The 21,696-nt window shown below is 29.8% G+C and overlaps 4 protein-coding genes across 8 annotated transcripts; 2 read left to right on the plus strand and 2 right to left on the minus strand.

Annotated features, from left to right (window-relative positions):
* The first annotated feature begins 178 nt into the window (after positions 1-178).
* Positions 179-2,742, plus strand: LOC122577607 (transmembrane protein 39A). Of its 3 annotated transcripts, none has more exons than XM_043748996.1 (7): positions 179-925; positions 1,021-1,160; positions 1,239-1,337; positions 1,550-1,656; positions 1,747-1,999; positions 2,178-2,364; positions 2,472-2,742. In XM_043748996.1, exons 1-7 carry the CDS (start codon positions 602-604, stop codon positions 2,724-2,726), a joined length of 1,365 nt encoding a protein of 454 aa, XP_043604931.1. In that variant the 5' UTR covers positions 179-601; the 3' UTR covers positions 2,727-2,742. The 3 variants fall into 3 exon arrangements, with proteins under 3 accessions (XP_043604931.1, XP_043604929.1, XP_043604930.1); XM_043748994.1 differs by having other exon boundaries at positions 183-925; positions 2,157-2,364; XM_043748995.1 differs by having other exon boundaries at positions 183-925; positions 1,553-1,656; positions 2,157-2,364.
* Positions 2,743-7,786: 5,044 nt separating this feature from the next.
* On the minus strand, positions 7,787-16,113 carry LOC122577611 (chymotrypsin-1-like). 3 transcript variants are annotated; one of them, XM_043749003.1, is made up of 7 exons: positions 15,968-16,113; positions 15,781-15,849; positions 14,938-15,705; positions 9,899-10,046; positions 8,734-8,983; positions 8,423-8,563; positions 7,787-8,196 (listed from the first exon to the last, which is right to left on the minus strand). In XM_043749003.1, the coding sequence occupies exons 5-7, from the start codon at positions 8,965-8,967 to the stop codon at positions 7,975-7,977; spliced, it is 597 nt and encodes a 198-aa protein (XP_043604938.1). In that variant the 5' UTR covers positions 8,968-8,983; positions 9,899-10,046; positions 14,938-15,705; positions 15,781-15,849; positions 15,968-16,113; the 3' UTR covers positions 7,787-7,974. The 3 variants fall into 3 exon arrangements, with proteins under 3 accessions (XP_043604938.1, XP_043604936.1, XP_043604937.1); XM_043749001.1 differs by lacking the exon at positions 9,899-10,046; XM_043749002.1 differs by lacking the exons at positions 9,899-10,046; positions 14,938-15,705; positions 15,781-15,849; positions 15,968-16,113 and adding an exon at positions 9,247-9,317.
* LOC122577605 (laccase-4-like) lies at positions 12,077-17,680 on the plus strand. The gene is made up of 10 exons (XM_043748992.1): positions 12,077-12,323; positions 12,673-12,889; positions 13,326-13,610; positions 14,532-14,805; positions 15,335-15,536; positions 15,624-15,808; positions 15,979-16,171; positions 16,269-16,487; positions 16,590-16,835; positions 16,920-17,680. The coding sequence occupies exons 1-10, from the start codon at positions 12,275-12,277 to the stop codon at positions 17,072-17,074; spliced, it is 2,025 nt and encodes a 674-aa protein (XP_043604927.1). The 5' UTR covers positions 12,077-12,274; the 3' UTR covers positions 17,075-17,680.
* A 1,781-nt stretch (positions 17,681-19,461) lies between these two features.
* LOC122577610 (chymotrypsin-1-like) lies at positions 19,462-21,493 on the minus strand. Its single transcript, XM_043749000.1, has 5 exons — positions 21,337-21,493; positions 20,755-20,905; positions 20,312-20,564; positions 19,984-20,121; positions 19,462-19,812 (listed from the first exon to the last, which is right to left on the minus strand). The coding sequence occupies exons 1-5, from the start codon at positions 21,386-21,388 to the stop codon at positions 19,621-19,623; spliced, it is 786 nt and encodes a 261-aa protein (XP_043604935.1). The 5' UTR covers positions 21,389-21,493; the 3' UTR covers positions 19,462-19,620.
* Positions 21,494-21,696: the final 203 nt, after the last annotated feature.

The raw sequence follows: 21,696 nt of genomic DNA on the forward strand, positions 1-21,696 counted from the left end.
TATTCAACTACCCAATTTTAATAATTTTATTTATATAAATGCTGAGATGTTAATAATTCCCTCTCTGATATTTATAATTATATATTTTATATTATGTATTTTATAATTCATTTACTTTGCGTATAGAGTACGCTACGTATTACCATATCATTTTTCACTTCAGAAATCCTATTTTCCAAGTTTATGCTTGTAAATCTTGTGGCTTGTGTTCTAGTGTATATGTGTGTGTATGCAAAACAAAAAAATAAACATTTTGTAACTAATTTCGAGTGTATGAGAGGTCGCTGATTAAATTAACTTTGATGTATCTCTTTTACCATCAAGACTAGTATATTGTTAAATTATAATAAATAAAAGTATTCAAAAACATATAAACAACATAGGAGATAAAATATATGCATTTATACATATTTTTTAATGTTGTACGTCTTGTAGTTTGAACAAAGATATACATGAAAATGACAGTTCCCTGACGCCATTAAATTCAATTATGTTGTCATAAAATTTATTTCAAAAGTGATTTATTAAGCTAAAAATATGTAAGAACCATAATAAATTAAAATAACTTGAAAAAATGAACTAGAATGTAAAGTCAAACACTATGCCTGGTGGAAGACGTAATGCTGCTAGTAGAAATGGACAGAGTAAATCCCAAGCTAACTTCTCTGTATCTTCAAATATTGGTATACGAAGTAATAGTGGAGAAAGAACAGCTGGAAATGGTGCAGATGATAAAAAATCAGAACTTTGTGGAATGAAAGCATTAGTACCAAAACATGTACCTATACCAGTTGTACCTGTGGATGGTCATTTAACTTTTGAAGCTTTGTCTTTAGTTGTGTCAATCATTGCAGCTTCTTTACAAATGCTTAATTTGTATAGAACTGTTTGGTGGTTACCTCATTCTTATAATAATTATAGTATGGTATGTGCATTGAAATATTTTTCATTATTTTAAGTCATCTACTCTTTATTATAATTTATCTTTTTTTATAAAAACATGTGACTTCAATTTTTCAGAATTTCTACTTAATAGATCCTTATTTGCTTGTATTTATTATAATTATGGTTGCAAGGCAATTTATTTATTCTTTATTGCATCGAGTTATTGATGTTTCATCACCAGTTCGTTGGTTACCTACTGCTCAAAAAATGATGAGGTATATTTTGCTATAAATTGTACATTATATATATAATGTAAAACTTATATGTAGGATAATTTAAATATTATGTTTCAGGATAACTTTACTAATCATTGTGATGAATATATTATGCTGGTGCCTTTACCATATGGCTGAACGACATAACTCAATGAAGATTTTTTACTTATGTTATCCGTCTGTATTATTTTATTAAATTGTAGTTATTGATCCTTGTGTGATATATATATATATATATATATATATATAATATAACATATTATATAACACATGATATATATATATATATATCATATATATATCATGTGTTATATAATATGTTATATATGTATATCATTCATCATACATCATATGTATATCAAGTGTTTATTGTATGTACTTTGTTTCAGAAGTTTATCTGTATATTTTGTAATGTTTGGTATAAGTGCAGCACCTTTCTTTGATATATCAACACCTTTATATGGTAAAGATGAAAAGAAAACAAAGTTTCTGATGGGTATAAAACTTATATTTATACTAATAATGATGATTATTATTATATTAACAAAGTGTTAAATTTATGAATTTAATCTTCTTTTTTGTGTAGACAAACCTTTACATAATTGTTCATTAAATGCATCAGCAATTAGAGCAGAAGTTTCAACATTAAGGTCCGATTTCAATCGGCGTTTGAAACGAGCTTTGTTTGCATCTTCTAGTAGTGCTTATGTATGTGGTATTGCACCTATTATATTTGTACCTCAACATCTACATTTTAATATTTCATGGGTTGTGCAACATGTTATTATGTTTTGGCTAGAAAGAATAAGTGCTCACTTTTCACATGCTTATCCTGTCAGGTATGTATTTATATAATTATATTGTGTAATAATTTATGTTGTGTCAATCTTATAAATTCTTTAGTAGTACGTGTTGTATTGTTCTAAGATTGTATAATGTGAATGTTGTATTAAAAAATTCATTTGCAGAAATTTGATGAATACAATAATTATTTAGGTACTGTGATGTTTTACATAGAGCGGCATTACACCTAGGTCGATGGGTTAAAATTGAAAATCGCAATAGTCATACTTATGCCCAAGTGTGGAATGATTCTATTCTGTGGCCTCATGGTTCAGTTGTGAGACATAATAAAGAAATCTATCGTTCTGAAGGGTTCTGTACTGTAGCAGAACCAGGAAATTCAAATCATTACAGATTTTATGTACGTGATCAATATTAACTTATTTTGTTATAAATTTTACTTTCATCATACATATGAGTATACTGCAAAAATGACTAATAATAATAAATTATGATTATTTTGCACAGGCTTTATTTAGTAATCCTACAATGTTACTTTGTTCAATATTGGGCTTGCAACTTCTTCTTGTTTGTGCACAATTATTTATTCTACTACGCACAACTGATTGGTATCAAGTGTTATCAATAACATTGCTTCTTGTGATCAACTATTATACTTTATTTAAAGTTACTAGAGACTATCTTATTTGTTGGAAAGTATATCATGCAGAACAAATAATACAAGAAAAGTCGCAAATGATTGCAAATTCTACTGTTCAATAAATGATTATTGAACAAATTGTCGGTGTTATTGTGTTTGCCCTTTCCAAACGACTATTTTAACTTCATTTTATAATTTATTGGTCTTACAAAATTATTTCCTTAAACTAATTTTTATCACAAATGTTATTATAAATTAGGATTCAAAAAATAACATTTAAGATAATATTTATTACGAACACAAAGAAAAAAGGGTAATAAAAAATGCAAATAAGGAAATAATTAAATTAGAACTTGTGAAGATATATGTACCGGGTGTATAAAAGATAAGTGTCGTGACCATTATATCATGATTTTGCCTTTGGATCCATGGAAATCTGTCAAAAAAATGTGGTGCAAGATTGACCTTGACCTTGACATTCAAGATCAAATTGCAATTTCACATTATTATATTAATTATTTAGTTGTTTATGCCAGAAAAATTATCTCAGGAGATATTTACTACGGTTGCTATTTTGTTTCAGAAACCTAGTTTGTTACGATATTTTTGAACTGTATACTTGTTTTTGCTATGAGCAACTAAACAATTTCCTATATGGAATAACGAGATGCATCGAACAATACGTAAAGAATTGTAATTCTATTTAAAAAAGTTGCAGTTTACCTTTTTATATCCTCTACATGTCCACCTGCAAAGAAACTAATAATATTAGATCTCTTTCTCGTCGCCACTCAGCTTCTACTTGAAAGATTTTTTTGCTTTATTCTATTTATGATGAGCTATTTCTGCTAACGAATAATTTTCCCGTTTCTTCATTAATACCTCGTTGTTTACATTCTATGTGAATGTGAAATGTAAGCATTGTAAATAATATCAATGCAAGAGTTAATGGAACTTTAACATCATTTTTCAAGAGAACGATGGAGTTGTGATTTATCAACAGTTTGAGATTTCTGTTCCTTGTGAGCAGTTTTATACGATGCAACAATAAAGAATTTAACTTTGAATTTTAAGGTCAACATCAATTTTGCGGTAAATTTTTTCAACAGACTTCTATGGATCTAGAGGTGCAGAAGTATGCTGTAATGGTAACAACAGTTGTTTTTTATACACGCGGCACAATGTATATATACACATTTGTTTGTAAATATACACCTGTGTTTGAGCATTTTTCGAAATTCAACTTCAGAATTCAAATGAATTGCAATATTCGTTTATCAACTGAGTACAAGCCTGTTAGAAAATTATTCGCAACTGTAACAGTGTAACAGGACAAATAAAAGATGCAAAAAAATAGGGAAAATATCTATAACAAAATGAAGCTGAAAAGGATGGCTTATCACAGTAGACTTATTATATTTTATGGTTCTCACCAAATCATTGCATATTATAAAATGATCTTTACGATACCTGTAGTCGTCTGAAGCTAACGCGGGCATAGCCGCGGGATAGTATGTCATCAAATAATATATGCGTTAGAATAATAAAAAACTATTCAAGATGTTCCATTAAATTTGTTATACGCAATTGTTTCTTAAGCTTTCCTATCTATATGTATATGTCTTCGAAATTTCAAGGCGGCCTACTTGATTTTTTAAGTAGAATTATATATTTTCATTTAGGTAGATATGTAATCTGTTACAAGACAAATTCATTGATTTATAATACGTTGAAAAATAATGAAACAATTACATCATTTTTCACATAATGTTGAGTATATGTCGAAATAATTTTTGATTGATGTGACACATTTACAATAAATTGCATAGATCAGCATTTTTATTCATATTTTTTGACAAAGAATTTGTAAAATTCTTTTTACTGTTTTTCTTTATGAAAGACACACTTTCTATCACTTTATTATTATGGAGATTTACGAAATTTGGTACCTTATCTTATTATTTAATGCGAACAAATTCATTGTTTAAGGAATTTATATATGTACATGATATACATATATATAATTGCAGTTATACATGTTTTAGATAAATGGTATATTGAAAAACCACTTAACATTACTGATAAGACAATTTTCAATTTTTTTAATGAGAAAGATCTTTCTTGATATAAAATAGACAATCATGGTGTTATAACTACATATATAAGAACAAAATCAGAATATAGGATAGTATCATTTTTATCTGTTACCACGATGAATTTCATTTGGAAAATATTTTCATGCTTTGTAAAAATGTTTTTCTTATATATGTATATGATACGTTAAAATAGTGGTTTACAGCTATCATATCTCGCTATTTACTAGTTATTATAAACTATATGGTTATACATTATACGTTTTATAAACTATAAGGAAGATAGAAAATTTAAACGCATCATTCTTTAATGTGTGAATTACAATACATAAATATAAAATGTCTCATGTAATTTATATATATGTAATTATTAGAAGATACTAAAAATATATTTTAATATATTTGTCTTAAAATTTAGGTGTAGTTAAGAGTGAAGGGCATAGTCACTATTATTGACTAGTTATGTATCTGGAGTGAGTGATATGCCTACAATAAACGTGACAAACTGTATGAACGACGTAATTCTTTTCAGTGTGTCCGCCTTGTTGTGAACCGGATACATTAAACCGTGTTACTATAATTTTATAATTGAACGTTATCATAATTAAAAATTTTATAAATATTAGAAGCTTATCAAAAATTCAAATTTTCTTCATTTAATCATTTAACATCTTTCCTTAGCATAGTCGTGTTGCTATCGGGATTTTTGAATAAAATATATTTCTGGTCTCTTAGAAGACTTAAATACTTTTACTATACCATATATTTCTTTTATAAAGCATCTCTCTGTGATCTTTGTCCTCTTAATGTTACTAATTCGATTTGCGTCGATTGTCAGATCGTGTACTAACCGATGGCGTGTCACGTATGATTTTAACTGTGAATAGAATGATGCCAGGACCAAGTATACAAGTTTGCTTGAGGAGGATACTATGACGATTCATTGGCATGGTGTATTGCAGAATGGCTATCAATATTACGATGGTGTACGTACTTAGTGTAACGCAATGTCCAATTGTAACTAGCTCTACATTTAGGTATTTTTTATAACTGATTTTAAAACATATACACTTTTAAATATATATACAAAATAATGGGAATTCATAGAACGATAGAAGAAATTTTCGATAGCCTCGTCATACGCACTCCAAAGAAACAAGACCCTAATAGACAATATTTCGATATTGATTTCATGTTAAGTCATGTAATTGTTATTAACGATTGGATGCACGAATTATATACAGAATGATTTCCAGATCGCAGAACTGGTATTGTCGGACAACTACCTGATGCTGTATTAATTAATGGGGAGGGGTAATTTACAGTAAGTATATTCATTTAACGATAGGTTGAGTCAAAAATTAAAAACGTTGACTTGAATAAGATTTGATTAAACAATTTTTTTATTCTTGCCTCTCCAGACTTTACAACTGGAAAGGATTGTTCTATAAATTATTTTATATTTACGACATTATTTTATATTAGCAGAATGCTAATGATATTACTACAATTACTCCCATAGAAGTAATTACTGTAGAATTAAGTAGACATCATCGTTTCCGATTAGTTAATCCTTTTATACAGAGTTATGAGTATGGGTCAACCACTGGGGCTTTATTCATTAACGTCAGAAAATTCGTCAATTATAATTGTAGATTACGAGAAACAACTTGATAAGGAGGAAAAAATAAAGAGAAATTTGGATGCTTCAGGCAAAGATACTGTTGTTGTTCCGGATAATGAATGTGTTATAATTCGATTCCGCACAAACAATATATATGTCGGAGATGGAAGGACACTAGAGCCTCCCGTTTGGAACTATGGGAAAATCCCGTAATATTGTAATCTAGATTCTACTATAGCCGTAATTAAACAATTGTCATTCATTGTATTTGTTCGAGACTTGTGATAGTAGGATTGGGTTCGAGGTGACACAACTGGTCGCCGAACGTAGCCGCGGTCACGGGATGGACATTTTTCCTCGGAGATGTCAATATAATNGGGACACACGTTGTATTAACAATCAAACTCCAAGCAGAGATTGCCTAGCAACGGCGATTGGAACCTTCTCGAAGCTTCGGACCAGTATATAACAAACGAATGCAATCGTAAAGGATGGAAAAAAAATTCCATCAGTCTATTATTCGTGCGATCGCCTTGAAGAGTTACACATTGAGAAGTATATACAGAGCGTCCCATTAAACGTGTTTGCGTGTTGAAGTATTTTACGTTTAATAAAGAATTATCCTGTTGACCGTGGATTCGTTATCGAACCTAGAATCATTGTCACTAGCGTCTCGAGTATCTAATTACCACGGTTACTTGTCGATATCTGTAACAATCGTGTTTGCATTAGTCAATATCTTCTCTATTGCATAACGACAAAATCTAACCATAACGAAGGTTCGTTTCACGCCCCTTTAACCCCAACCCTAATCATAATGCTAATCCGACATATATGTTGTGAGTTGTAGCTGGTTCATATTTTTGCCAACAGAAACATTTTGAGGACCACTTCATAAAATTATCGAAATATTTTAGATTTGTATAAGGAATTACAAGTTAGATACTTAAATCTGTGCAAAATTTTCTAAAAGCAGTGTTTATAAATATTTGAATATTTTACAATGTTGAAATTAATAGTTTATATAATAACAATAATTTATTGATCAATATTTTTTATTGTCAAGGATATTGGTTATTCCACTGTTACTTCATTTATCAGCAAGCAATTGGTATGGAGATTGTTCTCAATGTCGGAGAACAAGAAGATTTACTATATTTCGACTTTTTCCAAAATATGGTAATTTCAAGCCTCCCATTGAAAAAAGGCTGAAACTGAAGTAGAATTAGACTACGAAGTGGATGTCTTAGTAGGTCAATTATACTAATTCATGTTTATGAGCTTCTGTTAAGATATTTTAAAAATATAGTTTCCGATGGTTTTTTGTTTCTACTTAATTCTGGTTAATTTTATTAAAGTAAAGTAGGTAAATAATTTCACTAGTATAAGACTATAATTTTAATAATAGTTATCACGTTATTTGTTAATTTACTGATATTCGTGAATAAATTTCCGTTATCTTCACTTTGTGGATGGTCGAAAAAATATGTATTTTTATGATATTATACAACTTACGTCAGTTATAATTTATATCGTCAATTCGTATATCAACTATCTTCCTTCCATCTTTATTTTTCAACTTACTAGGTATCTACTGATTATTCTAATTTAAAGTTAATAAAAATCTTAATACTCTTACGACAAAACTCTTTACTATTGTAAAGAGAAGACGATTATTGATATTGCAGGCACCAATATAGACCACATATTTGAATTTACTTGAGATCCTATACCATGGTGATTACTTGTAATATTATTTATCCACTGTTCGTAAGGAAACACTCTGGTGTACACGCTGAGATAGTCACATGATCGACCATAAGAAACGATTCCCACTTGTATACCATTAAAAACCAAAGGACTACCAGGATCACCCTAAGGCAAACAATATCGACATAAATTTCAATGACTTTATAACAGAGTTATATTAAATTAAAATTTATCATTGTTACGCGAAATTAGAGTTACTACAAATTGGTATTACCAAAAATACAACTATTAGAAACGAAACAAAACTCTATCCTATTGATACATTTTTAGCAATGAACTTGATCAAACGTTATAGTCAAATGAATTATAAAACTAAATTCAATGCACTCACGGAGCAAGCTTCTTGATTTCGTCTTGCACTCGTGCATATATTATTTTTTGTTGCCATCCAATCGTACACTTGGCATACTTCCTGCGACACTACAGTTACATTTAGCGCTTGCAACACGTTAGACATGCCGCCTGATCCACTCTGCAATGAAAATTTGTTGAAAAAAAATTTCGATCGAAAATTTGTATCGAATTATGTAATAAATGCAACATATAAATAATCCTTGCAACCAATTTTAAAAATATTCTACAAATTTGTAATTTAAAATGTATTTATCGATTACAATAATTTTAATTTATAAAACCACTTACGTTAAATTTTCCCCAACCGGTTACCACAGCGTTTGCTTCTTGAGGTACGTAATATACCCTTGCAAGTGGAATCGGCTGAATTTTGTCGTTATATTTAATGTATCCATTTACGAGTATTAAGCCGATATCATTATGGGCTAAGTATTCGTCGTAAAATTCATGCCAAATCAATTTGTTGACTGAGTGAACAATACCATGTTGTGATAAATAATTGGTTCCAACAACAACCGTCATTTGTGATGGTACTTTCCTATAAAGTTCCATGAATATATGAATAATGAGAAATAAAAAAATTATTGGCAAAATGACAAATATGTTCATAAAAAAGTACAGTTTATGGAATAAGAACCTATTTTTTATTGTTTTATTTTCTAATGTTTGAAATTTCATGATTCGAAGTTATCTTTAATGGTTTCTCAACAATGGAAGGGAGTAATTAGTTTTAATAGACTTTATCTAAGATAAATATTAAATTGTGTAAGAAATAGCGTTATCAATATCATTGATAGATACATTTTTAGTAGCTTTGATATTATAAATTGAAATTTCGTTCAATTCATAATGACAGTTTGCCTGGTAATATCGTCTTAACTTCAATAAGACCTTAATGCAACATCAATTACATTTTTAAAATGACAATATACATCGTATATTTCATCATGTATATCGTATTTATTTATATTTCTCAACTTTGACCTTTTGCTATATTTCTATAATGTGCTCTCCTATGCAATACAAAAACTTTGAAAGATTAAAAATAAATGTATCTTTATAATAAAAAATAAATTAGTGTGTTATTAAAAATCTATTATTCAATATTTATTGAGTTACTACTTCCATGTACATAAACATGCACAAACAAAATTCTCTCATCAACTGATAATTTCTGCCTTCTTTTTAATTTACGTTGTACGTTAATGTTTTAGCTAATTTAAAAAAGTGAAAAGTATGTAATTTAAAAAAGTCTGTTGTTGATGATGTAAAAGCTTCATTTTTATATTTAAAAATGATGAAATTAATAATATCTTTAAATACTATAAGGTATCGCCTAAGATGTCTGTATAAAGTACCATAATATTCTAATACAAAGAATACAACATTTAAAGAATGTTTTGTTTAAGATGTTTATGTAAATTTTCTTTCTACTGGTAAATACTTTTCTTACTTATAAATACAGCGTGCAGCGGTAAGGATGACATAAGGGTTAATAATTGATGCTCCACATACGTGTGAACCTCTAATTCTGATTGACGCTTGGTAAGGATATTTACCGTCTTCAGCTTCATTACCGCCCGCTATACTCGGAACCGAGCCTTAAATAATAAATACACTGTGTAGTATAATATAGTAACTTTCATTAAATAAGTGCAATATTGAGCTTGATCACAATCTTTTTTTGTTATTTCATTAAACTAATCTATGGTGAACTATTTCCATACTTTGCAGCTTTAAAGCGCCGAATAAAAAATTAACTTTTTAAAATTAGGGAAACAAACTTACTACTAACAATGGAAGTGATAATCAAAAAGACAGCCAATGTGTACATAATACTAGAAATTGAAATCTATCCAATTTTTGTTAACCTGTACGTACTTATATGTACATTGAATTTAGTCACTTTAATGATTAAGTTGAGTAGAATGATAAAAATGCATGTTACTTATCATACGTTCATAAATAATCTCATTTCGATAACACCTATGGTCATAATCTAGATAGACATAGATAGGCCAGATAAAAGAAAAATTAAAGCGTGAAAATTAAAAGAAGATATTAAGAAATTAAAGTCGTTATACATTTAAAAACATTTTTGTAACGCAGGATATAGGAACGTGTTATGTTATAAACAAAGTTAGTAAATATTTATAAACGAAAGTAACTTCCTTTATTTCTTTTATTGAATGTTTAAAAACGTACGTAAAATGTATATGTGAAGTATAGTACACGATAAGACTGATTATACTCAGATAAAAATTGATTTCAGAAATAAAGATTAAATATATATATATATATAGGCATTGGACTGTAAGTAAAAGACTGTAGTAGAAGGTAATTGAAATTATCTTTTATTTATTTTATATTTGAAATCGTATTTGTCATAAGTCAAAGTTTTCCTTCAATTTAATAAAAAATTAGCAGTCATATGTGTATCATTGTTATCTCGAAGATAAAACTCATGTGCATATATATTTAAACTTTTTATTAATAAGAGAAATAATGGAAAAGTCGGAAAGAATTAGTTTACTAGAGTTTGCATTTTACATGGAATTCTAGATTGATAAGATTGCTATTAATTCTATGCTTCTACAGCTTTTTTATATTACTATAATTCTTGAATGCAATGTAAAACTTGGACAACAAGGATAATTGTTTTTGGTCAAATGCTATTAATAAAATCTACATATTATTTTTAGTGTATGTCGATGGTTAACAATAGCAGTAAGTAAAAATAGATGGATTATTGTCAACAAATGTATTAAGAGTATAACAAAGTGATGATAAAACATAGAGTTTTACACGATTCATTTAAAATTACAACGTAACTTACAACTGGAAAAATGTTTTAAGTTTTAAATATTAAATGTTTTAAATATTTTAAAAAAATACTTCCATATGCATATCCATACCATATGCAAATCATAATTTATGATATCTATAATATCTATGAGCAAAAATCCATTCGTTCGAGCAAAAAAGTGATATATTAAAAATAAGAGATATAAAATATTTTGCCAGGATGTGACAATATACGCCTCTTTGAAGTAAAAGAACATTTCACTGTCACAAATGCTAAATTACTTATAACGATCGATAAAGCGATGATTTGTAAAAATAGAACCGAAGATTTTATGTACGATAAGTTTCCCAATGTTTAATTAATATTTACGAACCACTCCGATAACATAAAAATTTTTATATCAACAACTTGGGTATATGTAATGAAATATATCGACGTGTAAATTAACATAAAAAAAAGTTATAGTTTTGATAATCATTTCTATGCCCATCTAATTGATCCCTATTGCTACAAATAATATTTTGTATTGTACGTAATAGTGGATTATCTAAGGGTGTAAGAATTTTATTTCTCAAGTTTGTCAAACGAATTAATTTCGCTCGTTTGTCTTCTTCTATTTTTAAAATATTTAGTGAAATATAATCTTCTTCTTTAAAGACGTAAATATGGTTTTCCCTAAATGGGTAGATATGTATATTCACGTAAAACTAAATTCCTCGGTCACGGGAAGTCCTCAATCATGTTATAATCCCACCTGATGATCTGTTCTGAAAGCGTAATAATTAAAATATTAGCTATATCGTAGATCGGTAGAGTGATATGTATTTTTCCTAATTGTAATTACGTGTTTTCAACTCACACAAAAAAAAAAAACTGATATCACGTAGTCAAAGAAATAGTACGTAAGTGTCATACGGAAGGGTATTAATCTTATCAAATAATTAATCCAAATTTCGTTGAGAGAAAGGTTTAAATACTGATATATTATATTATAGTCCAGTACGTAAGAATTGCGATCTCATAATGAATCTTTTGCGGGGAACCTCTTTACTCTTCGTTCTTATTCTTACTGGTAGGAATTTCTCTTCTTTTGAAATAATTCATTATCGTTCAATAACACGCAAGCAGGAATAATACATCCGGTAGATATTAGAACTGTTTTGTGTTATTTGTTTTCGAAGCTAACAAAATTTACATTACATTATCATTAGTGTTATTGAATATTGATTTCTTTCAACACCATATGTACAGTGTGTTACTTTTTTAACAATATTATAGTTCAAAAACTGTCACAAAAATCGGATAGTGTCCATAATATATGCTAATGTATTTTTTCGTGGAACTTAGTAGTGGAGCTTAATTATATTTTTTATGTAATTATGTACTACATAATTTGAAAAAGGCATGATCCAACCTTTCAGCTCTAGTTCACAATGCAGTCTCACATTCTATCATTGCGGGTTACGCGCCTGGCGTTAGTGGAATGGGATTTGTTAATGAAAATAACTGTTTAACTGACGAACTTATTGCGGATTATTCCTTGTCAAATGCTGCCGAGTGTGCACGAACATGTAGACCAGGAGAATCAAAGACATGTTACTATAAATTCGTAATTGAACGTTATCCCGTTAATGGCCAGTGAGTATAATGGTGCAATATTAGTATCGAAAACTCGTTAAACTTTTTTCAAATTAAGAAGTAAGAAATGTTTGATTTTTAAAAGTCTAGAAATTATTGAAATTTTTTTCACAACTTATAATCATAATTTGAAGTATCAATACTAGATATTTACTTATGTAGTATTTATAATTAAATTTGTGATCATTTATTCTTTAATTATTCCAATATTATTACTGTGAGTATTTTACGATTTAAAAAGTTCCGTGACAAAAGGTTTAACCTCCGTATCAAAGTATCAAAGATTGTATATATTTTATTACGTATGATAAATTTCATTTCAGAGAGAAATTTTAAGGAATAGTTAAAGTAAATTGAGGAATAAGATACAAGTAAATTAGAAACAATCAATTATGAAATAAAGAATAAAATTTAAGGAATAATTCTTCATTTTCAGGGCGTGCAATTTGTGTATGCCCAACGCTACAAACACTTTATGCCCTAACTGTCAATGCGTTCCCGGGGATGGAACGCAGCGGATGGCTTTGACTGTGAATAGAATGATACCAGGGCCAACTATACAAGTTTGCAAAGGAGATTACATCGTGGTTGATGTTCAAAATCTGTTAAAGTCAGATTCAGTTACAGTCCATTGGCATGGTATCTTCCAACATGGTTCTCCGCATTACGATGGGGTCCCACATTTGACACAGTGTCCGATCATGATTCATAACACATTTAGGTAAAATAAAATTTAAAAATTATGTTAAAATTGCGAAAATTTAATTGTAATACGTTACATCATAGCTTTCATGATCGATCATTTTGATATATTGCTAATACTTAATAATTTGCAGACGGATGTCGCCACAGCGGTGACATTAAAAATTTTCAAACTATAAATATTTATTGCGTTGATTGGTTGGTAATGTCGCTAGAAAAATATGCCGAAGGCATATAGAGCAAAGGTTTAAAGAGCACACGAAGAAAACATAATAAGTCGAAGTGTGTTTAAAATTTTAACGTGAAATAAATGAAAAAGGGAATAGCCTGATAAATTCGAAGATATAATTCTCTTGAAAATACATGAAAAATCCACGATGCTTTGTGAAGAACAAGTAATATTAGTTTTCATGTTAATTTAATTTAATTAATATCATTCTACGTACTAAATAATATTTTTAAATAATAATAATATTTTTGAAATACAAACAAAAAGTACATATAAAAGGGCGACAAAGGCAAGAATTAGCAATGTATTGAATTTTAAAATTGCTCTTCTATAAATAGCAGGAAATGTCAGATATCATGTCATTATCTGTGGCCTTCAATTTTACATTCCTCGAGTTACTTTATCTTCTTCGTACAAAAATAATACAGAAATTCAATTAAAATCGAACCTCTTTCAAAAATACGAATTTTCATCCTGGAACAGTCTTATGAGATAAAATTTCATTTGATTATTCTAGGGTAATTATGATAATGATAATCGTAATAATAATCGATGCAGGAAGATCTGTATTACCAGAAATTAAGCCACTTGTAACTGACAATGAGTAGAGGATATAAAATCACATAGAACATTCTATAAAACATTCATCAAACAAGAGTATCAAATAACTTGAAATAAAGAATTCTTACTAGAACGTTATATTTTTTCTAGATATCAATTTTTTGCTAATAATTGGGGAACTCATTTGTGGCATGCTCACACAGCAACGCAAAAATTGGATGGTGTATTCGGAAGTTTCATCGTACGATCACCACCGCAAGATGAACCCCATCAAAATTTGTATGATTTTGACCTAGCAAATCACGTAATCGTTATTAATGATTGGTTTAAAGAAGAGGCTACGAGCCGATTTCCAGGTCGTAGAGCCGGCGTAGTTCATCAGAATGCCGATGCGTTCTTAATTAACGGAAAAGGAAGATACATTGTGAGTCTAATTTTCTTATTTAAAATATTTTATCATAGAAAATTTCAGCCAATAATTAAAGTAAAATCGTCGTATTTTTATATTCAAATATTTCCAAAATTTGATTATGTAATACAGTATAGTAGTATATACCTTTTTATCATGATTTTGTTGAGAATTTTGGGTTTTAATAGCCGATCTAATGGTATAGGAACATTAAATTTACACTTAGAATTTATATTAGAATAGTTATATATTTATTTGACAAACGATTTCAAAGATATTCATCGATACACACTTGCACGCGTCTCACCTTCTTCTATACCAGACTGTTAACTGAACAGTTCACATTCCTTTGTTTTCGAGACGCCGCGCACACACATACTTCCACATACTGATATTCACATACAAGTATCACTACTATGCAGCTAACCTGGTCTAGCACATAAAATTATACATATCTCAATAGATTTCAAAGTATTTACATTTTAAAGACGTTACGTATTAAATACCATATATTAAATTAGTTTCTTAATTTTGTCCGTCCCAGGATCCCAGTAGCGCTACCTCAAACATTCCCTTTGAAGTAATCACCGTAGATGCTAATCAACGTTATCGTTTTCGTTTAATTAACTCCTTCTGTACCGTTTGCCCTACACAATTGACTATCGAAGGCCATAGTCTTACCGTTATTACTTCCGATGGTCAACCTATGCAACCTGTCGTTGTTGATTCTATAGTTTCTCTGGCTGGTACGATATTAATAAAAATGCAAAGTAATATTATTAATAAAATTGTCATTCTATTCATTTAATTTTCCTTTCGAACAAATTTCACAGGAGAACGATACGACTTTGTCATTAATACTAATCAAACACCTGGTGCCTATTGGATACAACTGCGTGGATTAGATGATTGCGCCTATAACCGTATCCAACAATTAGCTTTATTACAATACGAAGGAGCATCTATTACACCAAAGACAAAAGAACCTACTTTTGATAATCCTATTCCTAATGGCCTAGTAAGTAGTCTTCTCGTATTTTATACGGAGTTGCTGATTAACTGAATCGTAAAAATTTTCAATTACCGAATCGGTAAAGATATATTTATTTTAATAGTGGCTTTAGTAGTGGCAAGATGTAGCAATAATCTAGTTAACGAAATATATAATTTTACTTACTGCAATCATAGGTACTGGATATCGCAAGTTCCGTTTGCAGTTCTACGCTCAACTATATTTGTGGCAATGGATTAAACAACGCTTTGTCAATCGATCCAGATATTTTGAAAAAAGAACCAGATGTAAAATTGCATCTATCTATAGCCATGCAGAGTTATAAACCGGAAGAAGTGTTCGTACCTAACACATATAAGAACTTTCTGGGTAAGATATGGATATAGTTGTCCGATTATTTTATTTTCCTTTGTTTCTTGAAAGAACATATGATTAGTCCTTTTCTCTCTTTTTTTAATCTTAATAGTTCCATCACCAAAATGGATAGTAGCTACGACGATAAACAACATAAGTTCAACTGGTCCATCCTCCCCGCCACTCACTCAGTTGGAAGACACACCTGCAGATGCATTTTGTAACTCCGAAAATTTACCGCCCCACTGCCGTCCAGGAGCTCTGTGCACGTGTATTCACTTGATTAAAATTCCATTGAACTCCATCGTGGAAATAATCCTGATAGACGAGTGTATGTTAAATGTTATCTAAATATGGAATTAACAGATTACTTCACAAAATGTTTATTTGATAAAGTGATTAATATATACCTGTACTATCTTGTAATTTACAGTTGACACGGTATCTGTACGGCATCCCTTCCATTTGCACGGATACGTATTTTATGTTATGGGCTTAGGTCAACCTTTGGGTGCCACTACAAGTTCGAATACTACGAATAAGATGACACTGGAATATTTCAAAGAACTTGAAAAGAAAAATCAAATAGAAAGGAATTTCGTTTCTCCACAAGCAAAAGATGACATTCCTGTACCAAACAACGGATATGCCATAATTAGATTCCGCGCAAATAATCCAGGTAATCGTAAATATTGACAAATCGAGATTTTAAAGATTTTATATGCATAATAACTAAACGATTTTATTTTATTTCATTCTTAAGGATATTGGCTGCTCCATTGTCATCAAATTTTTCATCATCTTGCTGGTATGGAAGTCACTTTACAAGTTGGGGAGGTATCTGATATGCCAAAACCACCAGAAAATTTCCCAAGATGCGGCAATTTTAAACCGAAAATACAATCATTCACAAAATAGTATGGAGTAGAAAAATAATCGAAATTGAACATGATCAAACAAGACATGACCATAATTAATAGATATAATGTATATATCTCCTCATTCGTTTCCGTATGTGGTGAAGATTCTAGATAAGTAGTGTAATTCGTAAATAACGAACTAAGATTTCTTTACAATAATTTAAATTAAATTAAAAAAGAGAGTATTAAAAGATATTTATTTAAATTATTTAAATTTTCGAACATAATTTTGTTACTTCCTATGTCCCAATTGTCTCGATAAAATATATTTACAGCTTGTAATAGCAAATGAAGTAGAGAATTCCATATTTCTGTAATATTTCAATAGGCATTGATTTATTACAGACTATTAACAAAAAGAAAAAAAGAATAATCCGCAATTTAAGAATCAATGACAGTCTTACTAACAATTTAATAGATTGTTTAATTAGTATAGAAGAACATAATCGCAATCGTAATTAATTAATTCATATTATTTGATATATAATTCATAATTACTGTGATGTATTACGCTATAATTACGAATTATATAACAAATAATAATGATTGCTTAGGTCTTATCATGTTTGATGAAATCTTGATTCAACTATAAAATGAGACAGAGTATTTGAAAGTATCTATATTATTCCATTCTCTTAATACATCCAATGATTCTACTCGCATAAATTTATTAATTTTTATATATCATTATGTATACCAATATTAGAAAAGTAACAGTGTAACTTTTATTATTCACACGATGAATCAAATTCCATTTACCGAACGCTTTATAAACTTACAAAACTTTTACTATTAATAAATTGAATACACCGTAGACGATAAAATTACAAAAAAAAAAAGAAATAATTCTGATAATGAACAATTACTACTACAAATGCATCATTTATTTAATTATTATTTATCTTTCATATTTTGATTCCGTGAAAAATTTTCCGTGTAAAATATTTTATCAGAATATTTGTCATTCCAATAATGTATAATTTCCCTGCAAAATTTTGAAATTGTATAATAAGAAAATCTTCATTTTCCACATTTTTCATTCCATTAATTTATAACAACTTTAAGTAATGAATAATATTTATAAATTAAAAATATTCATTAACATAAAATAAATAAATGTTTAGCAATATTTTCATAAACGAATACCTTAAAGGGAAATAAAAGGTGTTGAAAAGGGAATCAAATTGGTAACCAGGAGGACTACCAAAATATCCATTCGGTATAAACTCGAACAATGCGTGAGTAGTATATTTTACTTTCTAATATATGATTATGTTAAAGTATTATTTTAGTTGAACTATTGATTTAGTTATTTACGTTGTTTTATTTAACGAAAGAGGAACATTATATCTATTATGCTTAAGTGTAGTCAGATTCAGAAAGAAAAAGAGCGGTGGAGTGATTTTGAATATTCGTAGTAGTCAAAGTAAAAGAAATATAATCTTCATATCATTATTAGTTAGAGATAAGATTATAGATTATATACAGTGTATAAGATAAAGTCATTTATGTGGCCAGAAACTTGAAAACTTAAGAACATAGTACTTTTTGTTCAAAATTGTTGCTTCAATCAATCGTTAATTCAATTTGTATAAATGCATACTGTAGAATTCTTTATTTTCCTTACAATAATAATTTACGATTTTACAGTTATATACTATAAACCTTTAAATCGTGTACCACGGAAAGTATTTTATGTTACGTCTATAATTATAATCCTTTACGAATGACCACAATAGCTTGTATTTTGTTTTCTATTGTTGTACATGATTCGTGTTTGAATTGAACATACGGTAGAATTCCGTTTATTAGAATCTGTCACGGGACAAGCTCGTGTAACTGAGGTTCACATGATAAGAGCGTACTAAATGTTCTTACTATTTACGATTTTTCGTTCATATAACAGTAATTCGCGTTTAAATAAGTTAATTCACCAGAAGTTTACTTAAACGTATACTAATTAAAGTTTTGTTTAAATAAATGGAGCGTGTTCGAGTGGTTTAACTATACTCGTGCGACGTTATAAATTGTAGAGGGCGTAATAAAACCTCTGAATGGTCGGTATTACAGAACATGTGACGCGATACCTTATAAGATGCCAGGTACATTTTTATCGTTTTTGACGATTGAGTTGAATATATGGAATTCCTATATTTTCTGCAGAAAACCACAGAGGGCGTAGGAGACATTTTGAGATTTTTCTAGTTCGGCACGTGAAATTACCGACGAACTAAGATACAAAGAGGCATGAAGTCTCATATAATGAGAAATAAAATATTCCTTTTGAATAAAAATCTTGTAAATCATTTAAATAGCTCGTCTGTTTGGTCAGCTCTTCAAAAAAGCTGGAGGTATATATATATATATATAAAGATGAAGAAGAGATAATTAACACATATATGCTTTATTGCAAAATGATGATTTTCATTTTTCAAAACTTTTGCTGTATATAAAGGTGATTACATTCAAGTTCAAAATTGACTACTCCATCATCAAAATATAAAAATTCAGGATTTATTGCGGAAATATTAGAAACGGGTAAATTTAAGAAATGTAGATAGCATCTTCCGGTTGTTCTTCAGTTTCGTTCATAAGATAAGATTTCTGAGAATTAATCCAAGATACGAAGGATGACACTCTCGTGTATACATCAGGTTTGCCGACGGCACAAGGTTGTCCAAAGGAAACGACACCGATTTGTACATCATTGTGGATGAGTGGACCGCCGGAGTCACCCTGAAATTCGAAAAGAAAAGATTAGTCTTCAATTAAATGTTCATAAGGTTGATATTTCACCGAACGAAAGAAGTCTTGGAAATTCTAGCATTGCCGATCTCAATGTTTAAACTCGTATTTGGATGGAAAAATATGCATCGTTTAAATATAAAGCGTGTTAAATATACTCACGTGGCATGCACCTTCTCCAACTTTGGTGTATGTGCAGATGTGGGAACTTTGAACTCTCCAGTGGGCTTGCTTGCATTTTGATTGGCTCTCGACGAGCAAGTTGATGTATTGCAAGTTGTTTGGTGGTCTTCCTCCGAGCTGTAAACGAAATACATGTTAAATTTATCATTCCGATAGAAAAATAAACTTAATACGATGTTTATAATTAAGCTCTGAATACTTTCGTATATGAGAATTCTAAATTCCGAAGTTTCGGATTTCTTAACAAGACATTCTTTTATTATTATAATTTCAAGTAATCGTTGAAACGACTATGTTTCGAACTTACTTTGGTAGTTCCCCAGCCGGACAAAATGCAGTCTGATCCTTCATAAGTGTTGCTACCGGTTGCCAATTTGATTGATTTCACCAAGTTGTTGAACGCGATATTTTGGTTCACGCGAATCAAAGCTACATCGTTAAGAAGGGTGGTCGAGCTGAAACCCTTATGGGCAACGGCCTTTTCCACTCCGTAAGACTGTCCATTTGTGTTCAGTTGATTCGTTCCAGCGTGGACGGTAATACTTTTCAAGTTGTTTAATCTATAAGACAAACATGTTCCATTGTTTTAAAATTTTCAGCAATCAGTGATAAGCTTTAAGCTTAGTAAGTTATTAATAAATATATGACAGCAAGCGATGATACTTTTGTAAATATATTTTAATAAATATGATTTCTGTGTATCTGCTTTGTTTGACAGCATCTTTGTGCGCTAAATTTTATAGTACATACCCTTGGACACAGTGAGCTGCGGTGAGAATGTGACGTGAGTCGATGATGGAGCCACCACAGAAGTGGTTTCCGTTCTGTCTCAGAGACACTTGGTGGGGAAACTTGCCAACTGGTGCGTCTTTGCCACCGACAATTTGGCCTTCAGGGAAGCCTAACCAAGACAAAATCGTAATAAGGTTACTGCATTCCTGGTTTCATACAGCTTCACGCATAAAGTCTTACTTTTGTTTAGTCACTGTAATCATTTGTGTACCGTGTACTCGGTTAAACGAGTTGAGAAAATTAAAATGATCGAAATAAAGAGTTGCATTGAGCGAGTAAAGTAGAAAACGATCCTTTAAACTTCCTAAGACAATTTCATTCAATTCCATAAACTTTTATTCACTTTCTACCGATTTTTATTTCCATTCTCAAAACATTTGGTAACAATTGAATTAACCAATTACTTTGACTTGCTTAAGGCGTGAAGGCTATATTTAAGATATAGATATAGTTAATATACAGTATAGAGTATGTAACGAAATTCAATGTTGGACATATTCGAAGACTTTGAAAGATCTTTTTCCGATTGTTATTACTTACCAAATGCGGCGACTGCAAGGCAGAGCACAAATGAAGCGCTCAGAGTGAACATATTGCTAAGAAGATTCAGAATACTGTGATTGACAGAAACTGTATCGATCACTTTATATACGTTCCGAAGGCATATATCGTGCCGATAAGGATAAACAAAATATTAGATTTTTATCAGGAACGAAAATAAGCGCAACCAGAGAGAATGACGTTCGAGATACGTAAAATCCCAGTAGCTTTGATTATAAAGACAAGATAGTATCGATATCGTCAACTATCGGTTTTCTGCTTTTTTATTAGAAAGAGGAAACAATTAATCTGATAACGGATACAAACTCGATACCGTTAAGTTGCTACTTCTTTAATGGA

The sequence above is a fragment of the Bombus pyrosoma genome, linkage group LG2 (assembly GCF_014825855.1).
Source record: "Bombus pyrosoma isolate SC7728 linkage group LG2, ASM1482585v1, whole genome shotgun sequence".
Taxonomy (NCBI): Eukaryota; Metazoa; Arthropoda; class Insecta; order Hymenoptera; family Apidae; genus Bombus; species Bombus pyrosoma.

Bases quoted from the DNA above. Each gene is read 5' to 3' on its own strand.
- LOC122577607 (XM_043748994.1), top strand. From the start codon at position 602: ATGCCTGGTGGAAGACGTAATGCTGCTAGTAGAAATGGACAGAGTAAA. The intron at 1,161-1,238 runs GTATATTTTGCT...ATTATGTTTCAG, and splicing joins ACTGCTCAAAAAATGATGAG to GATAACTTTACTAATCATTG. The intron at 1,657-1,746 runs GTATAAAACTTA...TTTTTTGTGTAG, and splicing joins GAAAACAAAGTTTCTGATGG to ACAAACCTTTACATAATTGT.
- LOC122577605 (XM_043748992.1), top strand. From the start codon at position 12,275: ATGAATCTTTTGCGGGGAACCTCTTTACTCTTCGTTCTTATTCTTACT. The intron at 12,890-13,325 runs GTGAGTATAATG...CTTCATTTTCAG, and splicing joins CGTTATCCCGTTAATGGCCA to GGCGTGCAATTTGTGTATGC. The intron at 16,172-16,268 runs GTAAGATATGGA...TAATCTTAATAG, and splicing joins CACATATAAGAACTTTCTGG to TTCCATCACCAAAATGGATA.
- LOC122577611 (XM_043749001.1), bottom strand. The intron at 8,564-8,733 runs GTAAGTGGTTTT...TTTTCATTGCAG, and splicing joins CCGGTTGGGGAAAATTTAAC to AGTGGATCAGGCGGCATGTC. The intron at 8,197-8,422 runs GTGAGTGCATTG...TGTTTGCCTTAG, and splicing joins GAAATCAAGAAGCTTGCTCC to GGTGATCCTGGTAGTCCTTT.
- LOC122577610 (XM_043749000.1), bottom strand. From the start codon at position 21,388: ATGTTCACTCTGAGCGCTTCATTTGTGCTCTGCCTTGCAGTCGCCGCA. The intron at 20,906-21,336 runs GTAAGTAATAAC...TGTCTTGGTTAG, and splicing joins CCTTGCAGTCGCCGCATTTG to GCTTCCCTGAAGGCCAAATT. The intron at 20,565-20,754 runs GTATGTACTATA...TTTGTCTTATAG, and splicing joins GCAGCTCACTGTGTCCAAGG to ATTAAACAACTTGAAAAGTA.